Source organism: Tursiops truncatus, chromosome 1 (genome assembly GCF_011762595.2).
Source record: "Tursiops truncatus isolate mTurTru1 chromosome 1, mTurTru1.mat.Y, whole genome shotgun sequence".
Classification (NCBI taxonomy): Eukaryota; Metazoa; Chordata; class Mammalia; order Artiodactyla; family Delphinidae; genus Tursiops; species Tursiops truncatus.
This window is the reverse complement of record NC_047034.1, coordinates 174,559,921-174,582,036: the sequence shown is the minus strand read 5'-3', so window position 1 is coordinate 174,582,036 and position 22,116 is coordinate 174,559,921. Positions and strand designations below refer to the sequence as shown.

The 22,116-nt window shown below is 51.7% G+C and overlaps 1 protein-coding gene and 1 non-coding gene across 2 annotated transcripts; both read left to right on the top strand.

Moving 5' to 3' along the window:
• The first annotated feature begins 7,001 nt into the window (after window positions 1–7,001).
• LOC117309786 (small nucleolar RNA SNORD22) lies at window positions 7,002–7,128 on the top strand. The gene has a single exon (XR_004524084.1). It is a non-coding gene; the product is annotated as a small nucleolar RNA SNORD22 (small nucleolar RNA).
• A 4,905-nt stretch (window positions 7,129–12,033) lies between these two features.
• Window positions 12,034–21,897, top strand: MIIP (migration and invasion inhibitory protein). The gene is given in 11 exon segments (XM_004331064.4): window positions 12,034–12,166; window positions 13,899–14,094; window positions 14,344–14,670; window positions 15,106–15,187; window positions 18,855–18,963; window positions 19,049–19,101; window positions 19,801–19,930; window positions 20,091–20,187; window positions 21,150–21,284; window positions 21,569–21,587; window positions 21,590–21,897. Coding segments are annotated over 10 exon segments (1,131 nt in total). The 5' UTR covers window positions 12,034–12,166; window positions 13,899–13,980; the 3' UTR covers window positions 21,655–21,897.
• The last annotated feature ends 219 nt before the right edge of the window (window positions 21,898–22,116 follow it).

The following is a 22,116-nucleotide window of genomic DNA, read 5'->3' as shown; positions in this document are numbered from 1 at the left end:
CACACCTGTCCCCTGGGCTCTGCACTGCCCACTGCCTGCGCTGCTTATCCATTTCAGAGGCCTCCACACCTCAGCGGATGGCATCCTCGTCCCTCCAGATTCCCAGGTCACAAACTTGGGGCGTGATCTGGACTCCCCTGTCACACGTGCTGCGTCCAACCTGTCAGTTTCTGTCTTAAAAATACACCTCGCCCCTGACCATTTCATCCACTCCATTCACAGTCACGGCTCTGACCCACGTTACTACCTCTAACTCAGCCCCTCCTCCCACCCTGGCCCTCTCACACTTGTTTCAAAGCAGCAGCCAGAGTGACCTTGACGTAGGCTGGAAGTAGAACCCAGCTCGTGTTACTCCTTTGCTCAAAATACAGCTCTGGCTCCCTGTCCCACCCAGAGTCGAGGCCCAAGTCCTTGTGGTGGCCTTTCAGGATCCACTGCCCCTGATTGCCCCTCCCTCTTCGGCTCCCTCTGTTTCGGCCACACTGGTCCTTGCTCTCCCTTGAAACTGCTGCCCACACTCTACCGTACGGCCTTTGCCTGGCTGACCCTCTGCCCGTGGTCCAGAATGCACCACAGCTGACTAACTCCTTTACCTCCAGGTCTGCTGAGACGTCACCTCATTGAGGTCCGTGCACACCCTTCCCTATTAAGATCCCTCTCTCCCCTCCCCCATGGCACTTCTGAGTACCCTTCTGAGTACCCTCCTACCTAGTCATCTGAGCAATATTGTCTGTGTCTGCACCTGCTAGAGCATAAGCTCTAAGAACATAAGCAAAACATGAGAATTTTACATGTTTTGTTCATTGGTAAAGCGCCCAGGGTCTAGACCAGTGCCTGGCACAGAATCAGAACTCAGTAAATACTTGCTGAATTAACAGATCCTGCCCTGATAACACAGTCGCACCATTTATCAACCCTCTAGCGCCGGGGGACAGAAGTAACAAATGCTACTGGAAACTTCCGATAGGTAGGCATGGCGCCTAGGGGCTTTCAAGTGTGTTGTATGTTTAGTAATTAACATTTTCCACTCCACTGTGGAAACTGAGGCTCAGAGAGGTTGGGACTAGTTCAGACATCAGCAGCTGGAGGGTGATGGAGGCTGGATTGGAGCCCAAGTCCAAATTCCCCAAAGCCCAGTGGCTTTTGAACATTTTTTTACCCTGACCCATTATTAGAAATGCATCACGATTGAGTACACACATATATGTGCGAGTGACACCAAAAAAAAGTCAATCATTACCCCTTTTCTGCAATACACAGGTATTTTCTCATGAAGAAGCTGCTGTTTGCAACCCACTAAATTGCTCACCAGCCACTCCTGGGTCGTGACCAGTCGTTTGAAAAACGGTGTTCTACCCTCTTTGCCTCACTCAACACCTCCTAGTTCTTTATTCCCAGTCAAGGCCAGACTCATTCCTGTGGCTCCTCAGACTACCTCATCTGCCCACTGAGAGTTCTGGGGAATCAAGAGCCTGAGATTTTGGGCCCTTCAGTAACAGTGTCGCAATTTAATCACGGAATATGTAGCCGGGAATGTACCTCCCTGTTCCAAGCGCTGGGTCCTGCTCACAGATGTCAGCTAGGTTCACTCTGACCTCCAGGCCAGGGTTTTCTGTCTCTGAGCCAGACTCAGAGATTAGAACAGGCAACTTTTGTAGAGGGCTTGGCTTGTGTCAGACATGCATACGCGTGACTGCCAATCCTCTCAAAAACCTAGTGATCGATTTTCCCCTTTGTACAAACGATGAAGTTTATTCATCAAAATATTTGAGTGCCTGCTGTATGCCGAGCATGGTTCTGGGCATTGGAGACGCAGCAGTGAATAAGGTGGAAAAAAATCCCTGCCTTTATGGCGCTTACATACTTGTGGGGGAAGGCAGACAGCAGGCAAAACCACTGAGTTAAAGAGTATGTCAGAAGATAAGGGCTATGGGGGAAAATGGGGCAGGGAAGGTCAGGGAGGGGGTAACAAGAGTGTGGCTGGGGTAGGCCTGGCTGAGAAGATGATGTTTGAAGAAAGAGCCGAATGAATTCGGTAGGGAATGAAGCCCTGTGGACATCTGGGGCGGGGCATTCCAGGCAGAGCCGCATGTGTAAAGGCCCTGAGGTACGAGCATGCCAGTGACTTCAAGGAACAAAATGAGACTAGCATGGCTGGAGCAGAGCAAGGGAGGTGGAGAGCAGTTGGACTTCAGTTGCGAAAGGAACCAGGGGAGACTGGGGTCTTGCCGGCCACTGTGAGGACCTTGGCTTCACCGTGAGCGAGGTAGATGCCATGGAGAGTTCCGAGCCAAGGGGTGACGTGAGCTGACTTACTTATGCTCGAGCGGTCCCGGGTCCTGCTATAGGGAGAGTAGACAAGAGAGTAAGGATGGAAGCAGGGGGGACCAGTCAGGAGGCAAGTGCAATATTCCAGGGAGGAGAGGATGGTGCCTTGCACCAGGCGGTTCTGATGGAGGCTGTGAAAAGTGGTCAGTTCTGGAGACCTTTTGAAGACAGAAACAATGCAATGTGCTGATGGACTGGATGAGTCACGGCTGACTCGGGTTTTGTCCTGGGTCGGTGGCAGGATGGGGAAGCTTCCTGGTGGAGCAGGTGTGGAAGAGAAGATCGGGAGTTTTGTTTTGGACGTGTTGAACTTAGGGTCCCTCTTCCATAGTTGGATATGTGAACCTGGAGTTCAGGTGATGTCTGGTGCAGAGACGCACACTGGGGAGTCAGCATGTGACAGTGGCAATCACAGCTTCGGGTTCCTGGAATGCAGAGCCTAAAGCAGAAGGCTTGTGCGCCCTCGTTTTAATCGGCACAACGACCCCAGAGAAACGCAGTGAGGGCGGAGGGGGCGGTCAGAAGGAGGGAGAGCCAGCAGGGGTGTGCGTGGTGGAGTTGGCCGCCACCAAATGTGACCCTGAGGAGGCATGGAATGAGTCTCGGCGCCCCTTCCTGGTGGAGAGGAAGGGGGCAGAATTTATTCACCGTCTCCCTCTTCCAGCTGGTGAAGATTTGCCCCATGGGACATTGACTCTGTGCATTTCTGGGTTGCATATTGAAATGCTTGAGCACCAAGTGGGGCCCGCGGGGGGTGGTGGAGGTGAGAGGGCCAGGACTCAGGCAGGGGGTGTGGCCAGGCGAGTTGCGTTTGCATCAGACCGCTCAGCCGAGGCAGAGCCGGAACAAAAGGCGGGTAAGGCCAAGAGGGTCTGAAGCGTTCACCCCTCCGATCACTCAGATCTGCTCTTGCCTCCCCGCCCTTCTTCCCCGAGAGGGGAGGTCTAAGTCCCATTAAACCGAGTCCCCTTCGAGGTGATACGGTCGGTCCCTCGTCCACCCCCATTCCATGGCCAAAACTGCAGCTAGTCTGATTATTTCCCGGTGGGGTCATCCAGATCTTCATCCCCGAGGGATCTGAGCCCTTGGCTGTTTGCCCTGGGTGGGCTGTGATTGCCACAATTGCCACTTACTATTTTCAGTGGGTGTGGAGACACCGAGAGACACCAGAGGAGGTTCTGGAAAAACCTCTGCCTCATTTTGTACACGCTGTCCTGACTCCTCACGGGGATGGGAATCTATTAGCCCCAGCAGTACAGTAATTCTCTTTGCCTGCTGGTCCACCAGCAGAGAGGCCCGAAGACCAGGTGATGGTCACGTCTTCAAGTTCATTGGGACTGTGGGACCCTATCGTGTCCCCTGGCAGAAGTTTCCTAGCCCCGGGCACTGGCACTTCCAACGGGGCAGAGCCAATGTTTGCAGGGATAGGAAACGCAAGTTCCACAAGTGCTTCACTGCGAGCAGTAGGGAGAGGGTCCACCCTCTGCTTCCCTTCCCCATGTAATCTAGCCTCAGGGGACACAGCTGCATATGTCAACTCCCTGGCGAACACAGCTGTAGCGTATGGTCCCTGAGCTATGTCTTTAGCAGGACATGCCACTCGGGTGTTGGGGTCCCTGGTAAGATCAGTGGATCCTTTAGTCAGATGCCCATTGTCCCACCTGTTCTGCACAAAAATGGGTCCCTTGGTGTGAGACAATGTGGTGTGGCATACCACGTCACTACATCAGGCAGCCTTAAGCCCTCAGGTGGTGGTGCGGGCAATAGCCCTGAAGGCAGGTCAGGCGAACCCTTACATGGAGTAGCATCAATTTCAATAAGTACAAACCGCTCCCTTTAGGGTCAAAGGGGACCTGATGTAATTGATCTGCCACCAGATCAATGGCTGGCTGGTCTCTTGGAGATGTCGTATCAAGGGCTCAGCTTTGGTCCTGCAGACTAGGGGTCCAGCAGCAGCAGGACCGAGCCTTTAGGAAAGGAGCCCAGGCTACTTCACCCCGTCATCTTGGCTGCTCTGTCCCTGGGCCCATCGCACCTGCACTGGGGTGGCTGAGCAGAGAGGGGGGCTGATATTTACCAGCTGCATCGTCCGTTCCAGCTGGTCGTGGGCCGTCTCCCAGGCAGCAGATGTCCTCTGGTGGATTTGAAACATGAGACACCAAGATGTGATCCCGTGCGCCCCCATGTACCGGACAGCATTGGTTCATCTTCCCCCTTTCCCCAGTTCTTGGCGCTAGTCTTCTGATCTCTTTCTCCTGAGCTCTGACCTCCAGTCACACCATTTGCCACCACCCAGGAGATTGTGTATCATCTCGTCCTTAGACTGTTCATCCCTCCTCATGAATGGATGACCAAGTGTACAGCTCACAGCTCTGACCACCAGGAGGATTAACCTTCATCCCTGAGGCGGCATCATGGCATAAGAGTGGAAATGGTCCATTTCCAGTGAGGGCAAACATACTGCGCCCAGCTAGGCCAAGTTCTTTATTGTTTGCTTACTTGCTTCATACCTTTTAATAGCTTTATTGAGATATAGTTAACATACAATAACTGCCCATGTTTTTTTTTTGTTTTTTTTTTTTTTGCGGGCCTCTCACTGCCGCAGCCTCTCCCATTGCGGAGCACAGGCTCCGGACGCGCAGGCTCAGCGGCCATGGCTTACGGGCCCAGCCGCTCCGCGGCATGTGGGATCTTCCCGGACCGGGGCACGAACCTGCGTCCCCTGCATCGGCAGGCGGACTCTCAACCACTGCGCCACCAGGGAAGCCCTGCCCATGTTTAAAGTGTACAATTTGATAAGTTTGGGCAGATGTATGCACCTATGAAACATCACCACAATCAGGACAGTGAACAAACCCATCATGCCCCACGTTTCCTTGTGCCCCATCATCATCCCTCCCGCCCACCCCATCTCCAAGCAACCCCTCATCTTTCTGTCACTATAGATGAGTTTACATCTTCTCAAGTTTTATATAGACTGAAGATTCAGTGTGTACTCTTTTCCCACTCAGCAAAACTTTGTTTTTTTACTTTTTTTTTTTTTGGCCGCGCAGCTTGCGGGATCCTAGTTCCCTCACCATGGATTCAACCCACGCCCTCAGCAGTAAAAGTGCAGAGTCCTAACCGCTGGACCGCCAGGGAATTCCCAGCATAATTATTTTGAGATGCATCCGTATTGTGTGTGGACAAGTAGTTTGTTCATTTTTATTGCTGAGTAGTATCCATTGTATGGATGGATGTACCACAATTTGTTTAGCCATTCCCCCCTTGATGGACACTTGGATATACAATATGGCTGCTACGAACATTCATATACAAGTCTTCATGTAGATTATATTTTTTCCCTTAGATAAATGCTTAGAAGTAGAACAAATGGGTCACGTATGTTTAACTTTAAAAAAAAAAAACAGCTTTACTGAGGTACAATATATGTATCATAAAATTCACTCTTTTTGTTTGTGTTTTGTTTTGTTTTGTTTTTGCGGTACGCGGGCCTCTCACTGTTGTGGCCTTTCCCGTTGCAGAGCACAGGCTCCAGACGCGCAGGCTCAGCGGCCATGGCTCACGGGCCCAGACGCTCTGCGGCATGTGGGATCTTCCTGGACCGGGGCACAAACCCGTGTCCCCTGCATCGGCAGGCGGACTCTCAACAACTGCGCCACCAGGGAAGCCCCTAAATTCACTCTTTTTAAATGTACAATTCAATCATTTCAGCAAATTTACAAAGTTCTGCAGCCCTCATCACCACAATCCAATTTTAGGATATTTTCATTACCTCACAATGATCCCTCCTGCCCATTTGCAGTAAATCTCTGTTCCCACCCAGACACATGGAACCACTAATCTTATTTTCTGTCTCCATAGATATGCCTTTTCTGGACATTTCATATAATTGGAGTCATCAGTATGTGGTCTTTTTTGTATGGCTTCTTTCACTTAACGTTGATGAGGTTCGTCCATGTTGTAGCACGTGTCAGTACTTCATTTCTTTTTATTGCCATTTTCTGTTGTATGGATACCACATTTAGTTTGTCCATTTATGAGTTGATGGACATTTGGATTATTTCCCCTTTTTTGTGGCTATAATGAATAATGCTGCCAGGAACATTCTTGTACAAGTCTTTGTGTGGACGTGTTTTCATTTCTCTTGGGTAGATACCTAGCACTGGAATTTCTGGGTCATATGGTAAATTTATATTTAACTTTTTAAGATACTGTCAAACTGTTTTCTGAAGTGATTGTACAATTTTACATTCCCACCAGCAGAGCACATGGGTTCCAGTTTTTCCCTGTCCTCGCCAATACTGGTATAGTGAGTCTTTGATTTTACATGCCATCATTTTAGACACAGAAATAGTTACGCGGCGGTGTCTCATTCTGGCTTTATTTTACATTTGCCTAGCAAATGGAGCCTAGAGCAAGAGAAGACTCTAGAAAGACAGATTGGGATAAAAGCTGCTGCTAGGTGTATTAATGGTGGGTAAGGATGCTGAGCTGAGTCTCTGACCAGCCTCAATAGGAGAGTTCTGTGACGTGGAGCATCTTTTTGTGCTTATTCACCATCTGTATGTATCTCTTCTTTGGTGTTCGATTCTTTTAATCATTTAAAAAATTGGTTTGCTTGTTAGCCAAGACATGGAAGCAACCTAGGTATCCATCAACAGATGAATGGATGCCAATGAGGAAGGCAAGCATCCTGTCTTACCCCTGTTCTAGCCCCAGAGCCTGTAATGGTGAACCCGCTGGAGCTAACTGGGAGAGAGGGTGAGAACTTGTTCCATAAGGAACTGTCTAAGATACAGCAAATGTCTGTGGACAGCATTTGCTTGGCTTTTCTTGGCCATTCATAGCGAGAATAGTTTTGGCTATTTTAGATACTTGGCTAATTACATGATGTTCTCATTCTGCAGCAGCTTGTTCCTTGTTCCTGTATCACTCCTGGAAAGCCTCCCGAGTTAAAAGGTACCATTGCCACTTACCTGCTTGTTCACCCAAAGGTCCAGCCCCTTGTCTGGAGCCTGAGAATGATTTCAGGGGAAAGGAGTAAGCCATATTTCTGCTCAACTCCAGTCTGAAGTTAAGAGGTCTGAAGAAAGAACAAAGCACACATAATGGAATCCAATTCTTGGAAGACATCAAAAATGGAACATTCTTGGGAATTCCCTGGTGGCCCAGTGGTTAGGACTCTGTGCTTTCACAGCTGAGGCCTGGGTTCAATCCCTGGTCAGGGAACTAGGATCCCACAAGCCGTGAGGTGCAGCCTGAAAAAAAAAAAAAAAGGAACTTTCTTATACAACCTAGCTGTTCAAATTAGCATACAATCATTTCAGCCTTTCTAAATAAAAGTTTTGGTTTTTTAACCTTAAAACAAACAAACAAACAAAAAAACAGATGAATGGATAAAGAATATGTGATTTATATATATATATATATACACAATGGAATATTACTCAACCATAAAAAGAATGAAATATTGCCATTTGCAGCAACATGGATGGATCTAGAGGATATCATACTAAGTGAAGTAAGGCAGACAGAGAAAGACAAACATTATATGTGGAATCTAAAAAATAATACAAATGGACTTATTTACAAAACAGAAACAGACTCAGAGACATAGAAAACAAACTTATGATTCAGGGGGAGGGATAAATTAGGAGTATGGGATTAACAGATATACACTACTACATATAAAATAGATAAACAACAAGGATTTACTGTATAGGGAACTATAGTCAATATCTTGTAATAACCTATAATGGAAAATAATATGAAAAATATTTAACTAAATCACTTTGCTATACACCTGAAAATAACACAATATTATAAATAAACTATACGTCAATAAAAAAAATTGGGTTGTTTTCTTGTGAGTTGGGAGAGTTATTTATATAATCTGGATACAAATTCTTTATTAGACATGTGATCTGCAATTATTTTCTCCAATCTTGCGGCTTGTATTTCCACTCTCTTAACAACGTCTTTCAAAGAGCAGAAGTTATTAATTTTGACAAAGTCCAATTTATCCATTCTTCTTTTAGAGATTGTACTTTTGGTGTCGTATCTAAGAAATTTCTGCTTAATGCAAGGTCACAAAGATTTTATTCTCGGTTTTCTTCTAGAAATTTTATAGTTTTAGGTTTTACAATTAGGTCTATGATACATCTTGAGTTAATTTTTACATATGGTACAGATATGGTACAGATAGAGGGTTTTAAAATTTTTGTTTTGTTTTGTGGTGTGTGTGTCTTTAGCATATGAACATCCAATTGTTCTTGTACCATTTGCTGAAAAGGCTGTCCTTCCTCCACTGAGTTGCCTCTGCATCTTTGTCAAAAATTAATCATGTATGTGTGAGACAATTTCTGGACTTTCTATTCTATTCCATTCATTTATTTGTCTACCTTGATGTCAATACTACACTCTCTTGATTACTGTAGCTTTTTTTAAAAATTTATTTATTTATTTATTTATTTTTGGCTGTGTTGGGTCTTCGTGTCTGTGCTAGGGCTTTCTCTAGTTGCGGCAAGTGGGGGCCACTCTTCATCACGGTGCGCGGGCCTCTCACTATCACGGCCTCTCTTGTTGCGGAGCACAGGCTTCAGATGCGCTGGCTCAGTAGTTGTGGCTCACAGGCCTAGTTGCTCCGCGGCATGTGGGATCTTCCCAGACCAGGGCTTGAACCCGTGTCCCCTGCATTGGCAGGCAGATTCTCAACCACTGTGCCACCAGGGAAGCCCGATTACTATAGCTTTATAATAAATCTTAAAGCAGGTAGCGTAGGTCATCTGAATTTGTTGTTTTCAAAATTGTTTTGGCTCTCTAAGTCCTTTGCACTTCCATATGAATTTTAGAAATTGTCAGTTTATACAAAGAAACTTACTGGGATTTTATTTGGGATTTTATTTGGGTATTGAGTCTATAGGTCAATTTGGGGAGAATTGATATCTTAAAAATTTGAATTTTTCAAGCCATGAACACAGTATATCTCTCCAATTATTTAATCTCCTTTAATTTCTCTCAACACTGTTTTATAACTTTAATATATAGGTCTTGTATTTTGGGGGTCAGATTTATCCTTAAGTATTTAATTTTTATATTTCTTGATGTATTTTAAATGGTTTTTTAAAAATTCAGTTTCTGATTGTTTATTGCTAATATATAGAAATACGACTGATTTTTGTATATTGATCTTGTATCTTGCAACTGCAAAACCCATTAACGATTCTAGTAGCTTTTTTGTAGAGTGCATGAGATTTTCTGTTATCATGCTGTCTGTGAATAAAGAGTTTTACTTCTTCCTCTCTGTTCCAGACGTCTTTGATTTTTCTTATTGCACTGGCTAGAACTCTAGTGTAATATTGAATTGAACTGGTGATAGCAGACATCCTTACCTTTTCCTAATTGTAGGGAGAAAGCATTCAGTCTTTTATTATGAAATATACTGTTAAATGTAGGTGTTTCATAGATGCCTTTTATCAAGATGAGAAAGTTCCCTTCCAGTCCTAGTTTGCTGCAAGATTTTTTTTTAATTTTTATAAATTTATTTATTTTTGGCTGCGTTGGGTCTTCGTTGCTGTGTGCAGGCTTTCTCTAGTTGTGGTGAGCGGGGGCCACTCTTCGTTGCGGTGCGCGGGCTTCTCATTGCGGTGACTTCTCTTGTTGCAGAGCACGGGCTCTAGGTGCGTGGGCTTCAATAGTTGTGGCACATGGGCTCAGTAGTTGTGGCTCGTGGGCTCTAGAGCCCAGGCTCAGTAGTTGTGGCACATGGACTCAGTTGCTCCAAGGCATGTGGGATCCTCCTGGACCAGGGCTCGAACCTGTGTCCCCTGCATTGGCTGGTGGACTCTTAACCACTGCGCCACCAGGGAAGCCCCAAGATTTTTATTTTTAAAGATTTTTATTAATTTAGTTAAACTAAAAAAAACCCCACTTCACCCATTTCTCCTACTCCCTGCCTCTTGCAGCCACCAATCTCTTTTCTGTATCTATGAGCTTGCTTTTTGTTTTTGTTTTTTTAGATTCCACATATAAGAGAGAAATATTGTATTTGTCTTTCTCTATCTGACTTATTTCACTTAGCATAATGCCTGCAAGTTCCATCCGTGTTATTGAAAATGGCAAGATCTCCCCTTCTTTTTTTTTTTTTTTTGCGGTACGCGGGCCTCTCACAGTTGTGGCCTCTCCTGTTGCGGAGCACAGGCTCTGGACGCGCAGGCTCAGCGGCCATGGCTCACGGGCCCAGCCGCTCCGCGGCAGGGGGGATCTTCCCGGACCGGGGCACGAACCCGTGTCCCCTGCATCGGCAGGCGGACTCTCAACCACTGCACCACCAGGGAAGCCCAGATCTCCCCTTTTTTACGGCTGAATCATAGTCCATTATAGATATATACCACACTTTCTGTATCCACTCATCCATTGCTGGACACTTCGGTTGTTTCCATATATTGGCTATTATAAATAATGCTGCAATGAACATGGGGGTGCATCTAGCTTTTCAAATCAGTGTTTTTGCTTTCTTCAGATAAATACCCAAAAGTGGAATTGCTGGATAATAAGGTAGTTCTATTTTTAAATTCTGAGGAAATCTCAAACCTCCATACTCTTTTCCATAGTGGTTGCACCGATTTACATTCCCACCAACAGTGCACAAATGTTCCCTTTTCTCCACATCCTTGCCAACACTTGTTATTTCTTGCCTTTTTAGTTATAGTCATTCTAACACATGTGAGGTGATAACTCATTGTGGTTTTGATTTGCATTTCCCTGATAGTTATTGATATTGAGCATCTTTTCAGGTACCTATTGGCCATCTGTCTTCTTTGGAAAATGTCTATTCAGATCCTCTGCGCATTTTTAAGTTGGATTGTTTGGGGTCTTTTTTGCTATTGAGTTGTATGAAGCTGGAAGATTTTTTTAAAAAATCAGAAATGAGTGTTGGATTTTGTCAAATGCCGGAACATCTCTTTAAAAGATTGTGGCACGCCAATTGCAGCTACTAAGAAAAAGGGACAGTGCTTGGTGGATTTTTCTGTATCTATTGAGATGGCTTTTCTTCCTTTCCTTTCGTCTGTTAATTTGGGAATTATACTGACTGCCTCTAAAATGTTCTGGTCAAGTCACTTCATCTCTCATGACCTCGTTTTTTGCTTTGTCTGTAAAACGGGACAATAATATTCATCTTAAAGCACATTTATGAGGCCGGCATGCATTGGCATATGGAAAATACATGGCGCAAAGTAGGCACTCCATATAAACTTGCCCATATTTTACAGACTGGATCACAGCTACCTGTGTTCATATCTTACCCGCTGCCTCTCCCCCTCCTCCAGGAAAGGACCCTTCTTAATTCTTTCCTGCCTCCCAACGCTTAGTACAGTGCCTCTTGGCACAAAATAGGCCTAAGTACTCGAAAGAAAGTATGAAAGCATGGGTCACTGGCCGCCGCCTACCCACAGCTGCATCTTTTGGCTCTGCGGAAGCATCAGGTCCGGACTCTGACACTGCCGTCACCAAACGTGAAATAGCCGCGGCCTTGTCTTGACCAATCGGAGCCCGTCTTCTGGGGTCCCGCCCCATTCCGACTATCGACCGCTAGACCTGGGAAGTCGACCAATCAGATGTTGAGCACCGTCGTTATCCCCGCCTCAGTGTTGAAAAGGCAGTTTCTGAAGGCGAAGTAAAGCTCGCAAGAGCGTCCCGGCTCCGCCCCATATCTGACCAATCAGGGCTCCCGGATCAGGCCCCGCCCCCCGGCCGCCGAAGCGTAGGGTGGCCTGGGCGGAACTCCCCGCAGCGCAGGCGGCGTTGGGCTGCGCGGCTCCGGGGCTTCCTAGAGGTGAGTGAGGCAGTGGCGGGGCCGGGTATGGAGAGGAAGGGCTCGACGGGTTGCCTCACGTACGCCCCCACGGAGGGTCCGTGGCCCGCGAAGGGAAAGAAGAGGGAGGCTGAGTCTCCCTTTCCCGGGGGTCCCGCCCTTTTGTTCCGCGGCACCGCAGCTGGTACTCTTGCTGCCCCAGTTTCTCTTTTGAACGTCGCCTTCCCGTTACCTTGGTGCGGCTTTAGCTTTCCAGAGCGCCGCCGGAGCCGGAGGTGTTCTCTTTAACACCGTGCGAAAACGGAGATCCTCCAACTATAGGTCTGCCCCAGAGTCAGATAAGGACGGGAGCCGGGAGTCCCTGTCCTGCGGATGAGGCTTTTTACCCCGCTTGTCTGCACCACCCCCCGCACAGTCTGTACTCGCATCTCCGCTGCCCCCCTTCCCTGCATGGGTATATGTGGGGACGGCTCCAGGGTAGCCTGGCTTCTCTCTGCTTTAGCCACTGCAACCGGGCCCTGAGGAGGGGACCCGGGTGTGGGCGGTCCACACGTGAGGAGTGGTGGTGGGAGGGCTGGGATTCTGAGAGTAGGGTGTCTGTCTGGACGCAGTGTTAGAAAGGGATCGTGTGTACTGGGGGAGACTCAGTTTCTGGTTGGAGGCATCTGGGCTCGGGACTCTGAGGGAAGAGGAAGCCTCTTCCCCTAGTCTGCAGAAATCCCTTCCAGCAGCATCAGTGTGTCCCTGAGTCTGGATCCCTGGGGGGCCAAAGGCTGGGAGAAGGAGGAGGCAGCTTCCCAGGCCCCCCTCCACACTGTTTGGGGAAAGGCTGGCATAACCGTGTACCCCGGAGCCCGGTTTGGGTTCAAATCCTGGCTTTGCCACCTACAAGCTGTGTGACTTGGGGCTAGTAGCTTAACTTCTCTGAACTTTGGTTTCTTCGTTTGTAAAAGGGAAGAAGGAGGGAGGGCAGGAGAGAGGGAGGAGTCCCTTCACAAATCTGATTTGTGTTGAATTTGAAAGTTATCATGCTTTACATCTGTGGACTTGCCCTAGTTGTCTTCTACAAATTAATCTAGTAATTTCATCGTTAAGGTTGTTAAAGAGGAATTTTTTTTTAAGATGTTGGGGGTAGGAGTTTATTAATTTATTAATTTATTTTTGCTGTGTTGGGTCTTCGTTTCTGTGCGAGTGCTTTCTCTAGTTGTGGCAAGTGGGGGCCACTCTTCATCGCGGTGCGCGGGCCTCTCACTATCGTGGCCTCTCTTGTTGCGGAGCACAGGCTCCAGACGCGCAGGCTTAGTAGTTGTGGCTCGTGGGCCTAGTTGCTCCACGGCATGTGGGATGTTCCCAGACCAGGGCTCGAACCCGTGTCCCCTCCATTAGCAGCAGACTCCCGACCACTGCGCCACCAGGGAAGCTCGTTAAAGAGGGATTGATCTCTTTTGACATGTTAGGAAACACGCTGTGGCCAGTGTAATAATAATAGGCATTTACTGAGTGCTTACTGTGTGTGCCAGGCACTGTACTAACATTTAATATACATGATCTCCTTTAATCCTTACAACAGTCTTATGAGGTCAATGCTGTTATCGTCTGTTTGGCAGATGAGGAAACTGAGGCACAGAGAGGTTAAATAACTTGTCTGCGGCTGCACAGTTAGGGAGTATCAAAGTGGGGATTTGAACCCCGGCCTCTGGCTCTGCAGGGCAGCCTCCTCAGCGCTATGTTGTGCTGTCTATCTTGGCTTCAGGTAGGAGAACTTGGCCGTGAGGGCGCTCTGTGGTCCAGGAGTCGGTGACACCTGTCGTGGGAAGCCAGTGGATACGCCTGGGATGGTGGAGACCAGAGATCTGGCACAGCTACGGCAGCTCAACCTGGAGCTCCTGAGGCAGCTGTGGGTCGGACAGGATGCCGTGCGGCGGTCCGTGGCCAAGGCAGCCTCAGAGGTGAGCGCCTTGGCCAAGTCCCGGGAGTGAGGGAGGGGCTGCCTAACCCTCAGGCCAGAATCCAGGGCTTCCGGGTCCTCTCGTGCAGCATGCCCATTTTACTGATGATGAGAAAACTGAGTGAGGCCCAGAGTGGGAAGGGACTGGCCTGGGACATGCAGAGGCTGGAGCAAGTGTGAGGACCAGGCCTTCATGCCCAGTGCAGGCCAGCTGGGTAGATGGCTGGGTGAACTGGCCTCTCTGTTCCAGTCAAGCCTGGACTCCAGCAGCAGCTACAACTCAGAGATGCCGTCATCCCAAGAGACGTCCTCAGTGGCCTCAAGAGCCTCCTGCCCACAGGATGCCCACCGAGGTGACCCCTGTGATAGGGACGGGGCCAGCTCCGGGGTGGTCTCTCTCCCACCTGCCAGGTGCCTCCACCAGGAGCCCCCGGGCCCATTGAGGCCCTGCTCGGCTCCCCTGCTGGCCACCTCAGACTCGAGCGACCCAGAGCCTTCAGCAGAGCTGGACAGTCTAGACACCCAGGAGGCACAGGCCCTGAAGTCCCTCCTGGCTCAACGGAGCAAGCTGTCCGAGGTAATGCGGGTGAGTGGAGCATCCACTGACGGGCACGTCCTTGAGCCTCAGTTTCCCCCCTGACAGATGCAGTCATGGGCAGCCTCCCTTCCAGGGTGAGGCTCCTGGGAGGTACCGTGAGTCAAGTCCAGCTCAGCCTAAGTGCTTGATAAGTTGTGGCCATTAGTTTCTCAGACAGCACTTTGGGAAGAAGGTGACCAGCCCCATTATGCAGATGGGAAGACGGGCGTTCAGAGGACAGACTTGTTCAAAGACACACATGGAGGCGGGTGGGGGCCAAACTCTTGTCCTCCAGCCCCCAAGCCCTCGGCTGAGCCCTGGGGCCCCTGGCAGTGTATGAGTTAAGACACAGCCCTTTTCCTCCCTGCAAGGTGGGACCTCCTTTGGGCCAGGCCTGCTGGCCTAGCCCTTGCCCGTCTTTGCCTCCCTCCTCAGCCGCGAGTGACCAACAAGGAGTCTCCAGTGCCTGAGAAGAGCTGGCGCCTCAGACCGTGCCTGGGCTGCGACTGGATTGCAGGTGTGACTAGCCCCCGTGCCCGGGGCGCGGGTGGAGGCCCCCGCTTGCTTCTGCGCCTGCCTGCGCCCCCAGCGGGCGCTGCTGCTCTTTTTCCGACTGTTCCACCCCCCTCGGGGAGCACCTTCAGTACCGCGTCTCCTGTCTCAGCCCTTGGCACAGTGACAGGCACAGAGATGGTGCTCACCGAGTGTTTGTTGAATGAATGAACAAATCAGAGCTGCTGTATTTTCTTGGCATTTATTGTGTGCCAGGCCCCTGTGAAACTCTGTATGCGTGTCATCTCTTTATGTTTTACTGCCCATCCCCCCACTCCCCCAGCACTCAGTGGCTTCCTGGCTGGTCTCCCTCTGGGCTCTTTCACCCCCATTATCATCCATTTTCGGCACAGCAGCCAGAACTAATGTTTAAACACGGGAATCAGATCACGTCACTCAGAGTACTTAGCACTTAGAGTAAAATCTGAAATCCTTATATAGAGTTTTGAGGTGTGATCTGGCTTCTGCTTGGCCCCGTGACATGGCCTCTTAACCATCTACCTTCTGACTCCTCACGCCGGCCTCCTTGCTGGTCCTTGAACTTGCCATGCTCACGGCCACCTCGGGGCCTTTGCACTTGCTGTGCCCTTTGCTTTGAACGCACCTCCCCAGGTTCACACCTGCTGGTTCCTTTTCGTCACTGAGTGTTCAGCTCAAATGGTAGGCCTTCCACGAGCACAACGTTGTAGGGCCACCACACCTGCATCCTTGCCTGTTGCATCAGCCGTTTGTATGTTCCTTGTATCATTCATTCATTCTCAGAAGTCATCTTGTTTGCTTGTTTCTTGTCTGACTTCTCCGGTGGACTATAAGCTCTGTTGGAGCAGGGGCCTGGCCGTCATTTTTGTTGCTGTGCTCCCCGAGTCTGAGCCTAGAACGGTGCCTGGCACGTAGTAGGCCCTCAGCCAACGCTGGCTGAGTGAGTGAGCGGGCGGCCCTAGGAGGTTGGTGCTATCGGACCCCCACTTTCACAAAGGAGGAAACTGGTGTACAGAGAAGTTGAGTTGCTGCCCCAAGGCAGGTGCTCTGTGGGGCTGCTGAGACCCTGCGGTGGTGGGGACACAGGCCCCATCCCAAGGACTTCCCTGACTGCCAGCTCACTGCTTTGCTTCCTGTCTCTAGGAAAGTAGAGGCGGCTGCCCCCTGCCTGCCCTGTGTGTGTGTGCGTACGTGTGTGTGCGCACGTGTGTGTGCGCACGCCTCTCACCCCCCTTTCCGAGCCCCCGTCCTATCCCTGCATTTGTGTGCTTGGGCCCCATCCCTTCTTGGCTCCCAGAAGTTTTTTTTTTTAATTAATTAATTTATTTATTCTTGGCCGCGTTGGGTCTTCGTTGCTGCACATGCGCTTTCTCTAGTTGCGGCGAGCGGGGGCTACTCTTCGTTGCGGTGCGCAGACTTCTCACTGCAGTGGCTTCTCTTGTTGCGGAGCGTGGGCTGTAGGGGCATGGGCTTCAGTAGTTGTGGCACGCAGGCTCACTAGTTGTGGCGCATGGCTTAGTTGCTCCGTGGCATGCGCGATGTTCCCGGACCAGGGCTCAAAACCGTGTCCCCTGCATTGACAGGCGGATTCTTAACCACTGCGCCACCAGGGAAGTCCCTCCCAGAGGGTTTTTTCCCTGTAATTCTCTCCTCTCCTTCCTCCACCATCACTCTGCCCCGTCAGTATATGAGCGCCAGGGAATATTAATGACAATTGATTTCAGTGAGTGCTTATTATGTGCCGGGCCCTGTGCCAAGAGCTTTCCTCTGCTTCGCTCCCATTCACTCCTTAACTTCTCACAATGATCTGATTAGGTGGATGCTGATATTGTCCCCACTGGCAGATGAGAAGGCTGAGGCATCAAGAGACTGAAAAACTTAGCAAAGTCTCACATGTGGTCAGGGGTAAAGCTGCAGTCTGTGATTTCCCATCCTGAGGAAGCATCGCTCCCTTTATATCCTGCCTTTGCTTCTAGTTACTGCCCGTGTTCTCTGCTTTTCTTTATAACAAAACTCCTCAAAAGGGCCATCTAGACTCGCTGTCTCCAGTTTCTCTCCCTGACTTTTTCTTAAACTGGACTTCAGCCCCTGACACCCTCTGACGCTGTCTTCGGCCGGGTCAGCAGTGACCTCTGCATTGCCAGCTCCCAGCTCAGTGCTCAGTCCAGAGCTTTCTTGGCCCCTGGGTAGCGTGGACACAGCGGCCACTCCCTCCTCCCCGAAGCTCTTTCTTCCTCTGACTTCCAGGCCCGGACCCCCGCACTGGCTCTTCCCCACTTCCCTGGCTGCTCTATCCAGTCTCTGCTGGATCCACTTCCTTGTTCCACATTCCAGAGGCCCCCCCTCAGTGCCGAGGCTCTCCATGCTCTCTTCTCCCTGACTTTATCTCTACCCGTGCTGCTCCTCTGAATTCCAGACTTGTATATCTGGCTTTCTTCTCTGCAGAGCTCATTAGGTATGTTAGACTAATCTCAGGTCCAAAATCAAGGTCCTGATTTCTGCCCCACCTGGTCCTCCTGCAGTCTGTTCTATCTCTGTTAGTGGCAACTCCATTTATGGAGCTAATGGCCATAATCTTGAGATCAGCCTTGATATTTTCCTCTCCTTTTCAAACACTGTGCATCCTGGTAGTCCTGCCTTCCATGTATTTCTAGAATTTTACTGTTTGTCTCCACCAGGATGCCTGCAGTAGCCTCCTAACTGGTGCCCCTGCTTCCCCTCACCTTGCAGCAGCCAGAAGGGGGGTCCTATAAAAGTACATGACTGATCTGATTGTGTCACTCCTTGTCCCCAAACCCACCGCTGGCTTCCCAGCCTCATCTCCTCCACCCTCACCCCTACACCTATTTTTACCTCCTGGGTGTTCCTTAAACATACCAACCACAGCTGCCCCAGGGCCTTTGCATTTGCTCTTCTGTCTGCCTGGGATGTCCCCACGGCTCCCTCCCTCCCTTCGTCAGGTCTCTGCTCAGGTGTCACCTCCTCAGGGAAACTTCCTCTGGCTCCCCTGCCCTACCAAGTTCAGTTTTCTGACTCTCTTTTATTTATTTATTATTTTGGGCTGCGTCGGGTCTTAGTTGTGGCACGCGGGCTCTTCATTGCGGTGCACAGGCTTCTCTCTCTCTAGTTGTGGCGTGCAGGCTCAGTAGTTGCAGCACGTGGGCTTAGTTGCCCCATGGCATGTGGGATCTTAGTTCCCTGACCAGGGATCAAACCCGCGTCCCTTGTGTTGGAAGGCAGATTCTCAACAACTCGACCACCAGAGAAGTCCCTCCTGACTCTCTTTTATTTCCTGGCAGGTGTCACCCCTCAATGTTGTATTACAGGTTTCTTTGGTGACTAGCTCGTCTGTTGCCACATTAGAAAGTAAGCCTCATGAGGGCAGGGGCTTTGTCCAGGTAGCTGTTCTTTCCCCAGCACGTAAAACAGTGTCTGGCCCGTAGTAGGGGCTCTATAAATATTTTTTGCGTGGACGATTGGATATGCATGAGGGTAGACAGACACGAGACAAAACCAACAGTCACATGAGTGGAGGTCCCCTCCAGGTCTGTACGAGGTATGGTGGGGTCAAAGCAGGTGGCCTGGGGTGCTAGTGCCCAGCTTCCCCTGAGTCTTGGCCACACAGCAGCTCCTTTGTGTGTTGCCCGCTCCAGGGTCTCCGGACAACAGCTCTCCTGTCACCAGCAAGCCCGAGGCCTTCTTCTCAAAGCTGCAGAAGTTCCGGGAAGCCAACAAGGAGGAGTGTATTTGCAATGACCCTGAGTGAGCAGCGGCAGGCGCGGGGCGGGCAGGGCGGCGGGCTCAGGGCCTGTGTCACCCTGGCCTGCTCACCCTCTCGCCCTCACAGATCCCAGTTCCTAGGCCTGCAGGAGAGTAGTGCTGCGGAGGAGGACCACGAATGTGAGTGTAAACGCTCGGCGGCTGCCCCGTAGCCCAGCTAAGGCCTGGGGGCCTGGGGAGGCAGCTGGGGACGGGGGGGAGGGAGGCCTGGGGTCCAGGCAGGGGGGCCGCGAGCCTGGGGTGAGCTGAGGCCTGGCCTCAGGGGGAACAGGGCCTGCCCTGTGCTATCCACCTCGCCCCTTGTCCGCGCCTTCCGTTTTCTCCCAGCTGCCTCATTTTCCCATGTGTCCCCACTCCCTTCACCTCCTCTCCACACAGGGGTCGTCTGGGTGGGCAGCGGGGGGGGATGTTCCAGCTCAGTCACGTGGGCACCCAAGTCTTTGCTGTGGGTTTGCACGAGCAGCATACAGTGTGTACATGTGTGTACATATGTGTGTGAGGCGTGTTCCTATGGATGTACGTGTGTGTGCACCCTGTGTGTGTGATTACAAGTGTAGGCACGTTCATGTGTGTCCACAGATATGACTGTATGAAGCCGTGCTTTGTGTTTGCACGGGTGACATTTGCACATGTGAAGTTGCTGGCCTGTGCACGCGAGTGTCACGCTTGAGTAGAAGGCGGTGCTCAGTGTTGTTGCATGTGAGCACGTGTGCGTGTGCATGCTCTGTCTGTGTACACGTGGGTGAGCCTGTGTGGTTGGGGTCCAGGGACCTAGGTTCCCTGGCTGAGGGGGGCTTCTGCTTCTCACGGATCTCACAGGTGTGTATTGTTACTGTGTCAACCGGCGCCTGTTTCTGGTGCCTTCGGATCCCGGCACCCCCTGCTGCCTGTGCCGGACACCACGGGGCCAGCGGGGTCCAGAGACCCTGGCAGAGCCAGCGCAGGTCAGGTGAGTGGCCAGAGTAGGCAGGACACCGGGGGGAGCTGTAGGGGCAGCCGCAGCTGAGGACGAGAGCAGGGCCTGGGGCCTGTGGTTTTGAGGGAGGGCAGGATGGGCCACAGCGGCCTGGAGGCGCCTGCAGCAGTGCCCCCACTATTACCCCCGCCAGGGTGAGGATCCCGCTGTCTGTCCTGGACCCCCCGCACCGGTACCGCATCCACCGGCGGAAGAGCTTCGACGCCTCCGACACGCTGGCGCTGCCCCGGGTGAGGCTGGCCTTGGGGCTGTCCCCTGTCTGGCTTAGGTCTCTGGACGTGTCCTGAGGCCCAGAGGGCCAGGGACTGTCCCAAGGCCAATAGCAAGGCTGGGCTGAAGGACCGAAGTCTCTGGGGTTAGGGCTGGGCCACTCATGTCATGTGTACCGTGCTTGTTCCCTGAGGGAGGCTGGGCTCCCCACCCAGCCCCTGGCTTCCAGGAGGACTGCCTGCCCGTGCAGTGCATTGGCCTCGTGCACACGGGCCCCGTTTCTTGCGCTCTTGTGGCCACATGCACAGTCCTTAGGGCGATTATCTCGTGGAGCCACAGCAACTGAGAGGCAGGTACGACTGTTATCCCACTTTACAGATGAGGAGACTGAGGCAGGGGGAGGTGACTTGTCCAAGGTCAGCGGGATGGAAGAGCTGGGATTTCAACCTAGGTCCTTTGTGTCTCCTGGGTAGGACAGGGGTCACTGGGGACCCCACTCATTCCCAGTGGAGTCCGGAGGTGCTGGGGTTGCGGGGAGGAGAAGGGGTACTGAGGAAAGTCAGTTTGCTCGTCTGTAAAATGGGTACAACATACTATCCTCAGGCTCATGGGGTGGACAAGGGGCAGGTCAGTGAGTCAATACCTGTCGGGGGCTTGGGGCAGAACTTGGTCCACAGGACGTGCTCCATCAGCGTCCACGGCCTTCCCTCCACCCATCTGTGGTCAGGGCCCAGGGCCTGGGTCAGCAGGGTTAGGAAAGGGAGGCCTGGGGTAACAGTGGTGGATAAGACCCCTGCCCTCGGGGAACCTCAGTCCATGGGGGACACTGATTGGGAGGCCCCTTCACCCTCATGGGGGACACAGCCCTGTCCTAGAGGATGCTGCCAGTCCAAGGGGAGAGGTACAGCCCCTCCCTGGGGTGTGCCCAGTCAGTGGGGAGCCCCGCTCCAGGCCAGGCACCTTAACCCTTTGCTCTCCACAGCACTGCCTGCTGGGCTGGGACATTCTTCCTCCGAAGTCTGAGAAAAGCTCAGCCCCCAAGAGCCTGGACCTCTGGTCCAGTGTCTCTTCTGAGGCCCAGCGTCGGAAGCTGTCAGCCACCAGCCCTTCTCACCGGGTACGGTCCAGGGAGCCCTGGGAGAGACAGACGCCTTGGAGCGGCCTGGGGACCGCAGAGTCCTGGGGGGCAGGATTGGGGTAGGAGTGCAGAGCCTGGAAACGGCTCTCTGTGGGGTTCCCTGGCCCTAGCCCTGGCCCTGACCCACGGCACCTCTCCAGGCACCACTGCTGCCTGCTGGCTACCCCACCCCACCCTGGAAGGTGACCCCAACTCTGAGATCCAGAAGGGGACGAGGCTGCCCCCAAAGAGGCCCCCCTGACACTCTTCCCTTCACTCTCCAGGCCGTGCCAACGTGGGTCCCAGCCCCACCCCGATCTGGTCAGAACCCTCCATGCCCCAGCCCCGTGCCGCCCGGCCGAAGCCCTGAGGACTGGCCACTGGGAGGTGGACAGTGCCCCTACCGTCGTTTCAGCCTCTCTCCTCCGGCAGGGGCGCCCACGAGAGGGGAGCTTTGCCCAGCCTCAGCTGGAGGTGGACTCTGGCCCCACCTTCCTAGGCTGGGCCGGTGGGTGGCCTCAGGCCTGTCTCCTTCCTGGGGACAGAGGAGACCCTGGGGTTGGGCCGAGGGGCTTCCGTGACACGTTTGTAAATAAAGCTTAGCACTCCCGCAGCTCCAGGTTCCCACGTGCGCCGGCTCTGTCCTGCTGACGCCCTCAGAGCCCTAGAGGCGCCCTGGCCTCGGCCTGCCCCCTCACTTGCAGAAGGACACCTCTGACAACCTGTGCTGTGCAGGGTGGATCCAGTGCGCTGAGTGTGGCTCTTTGTGCAGCTTCTAACTCTGGGTAGGTGGCCTCCCCACCAGACAGGTGGGGGTGAGGCTCCCCAGAGT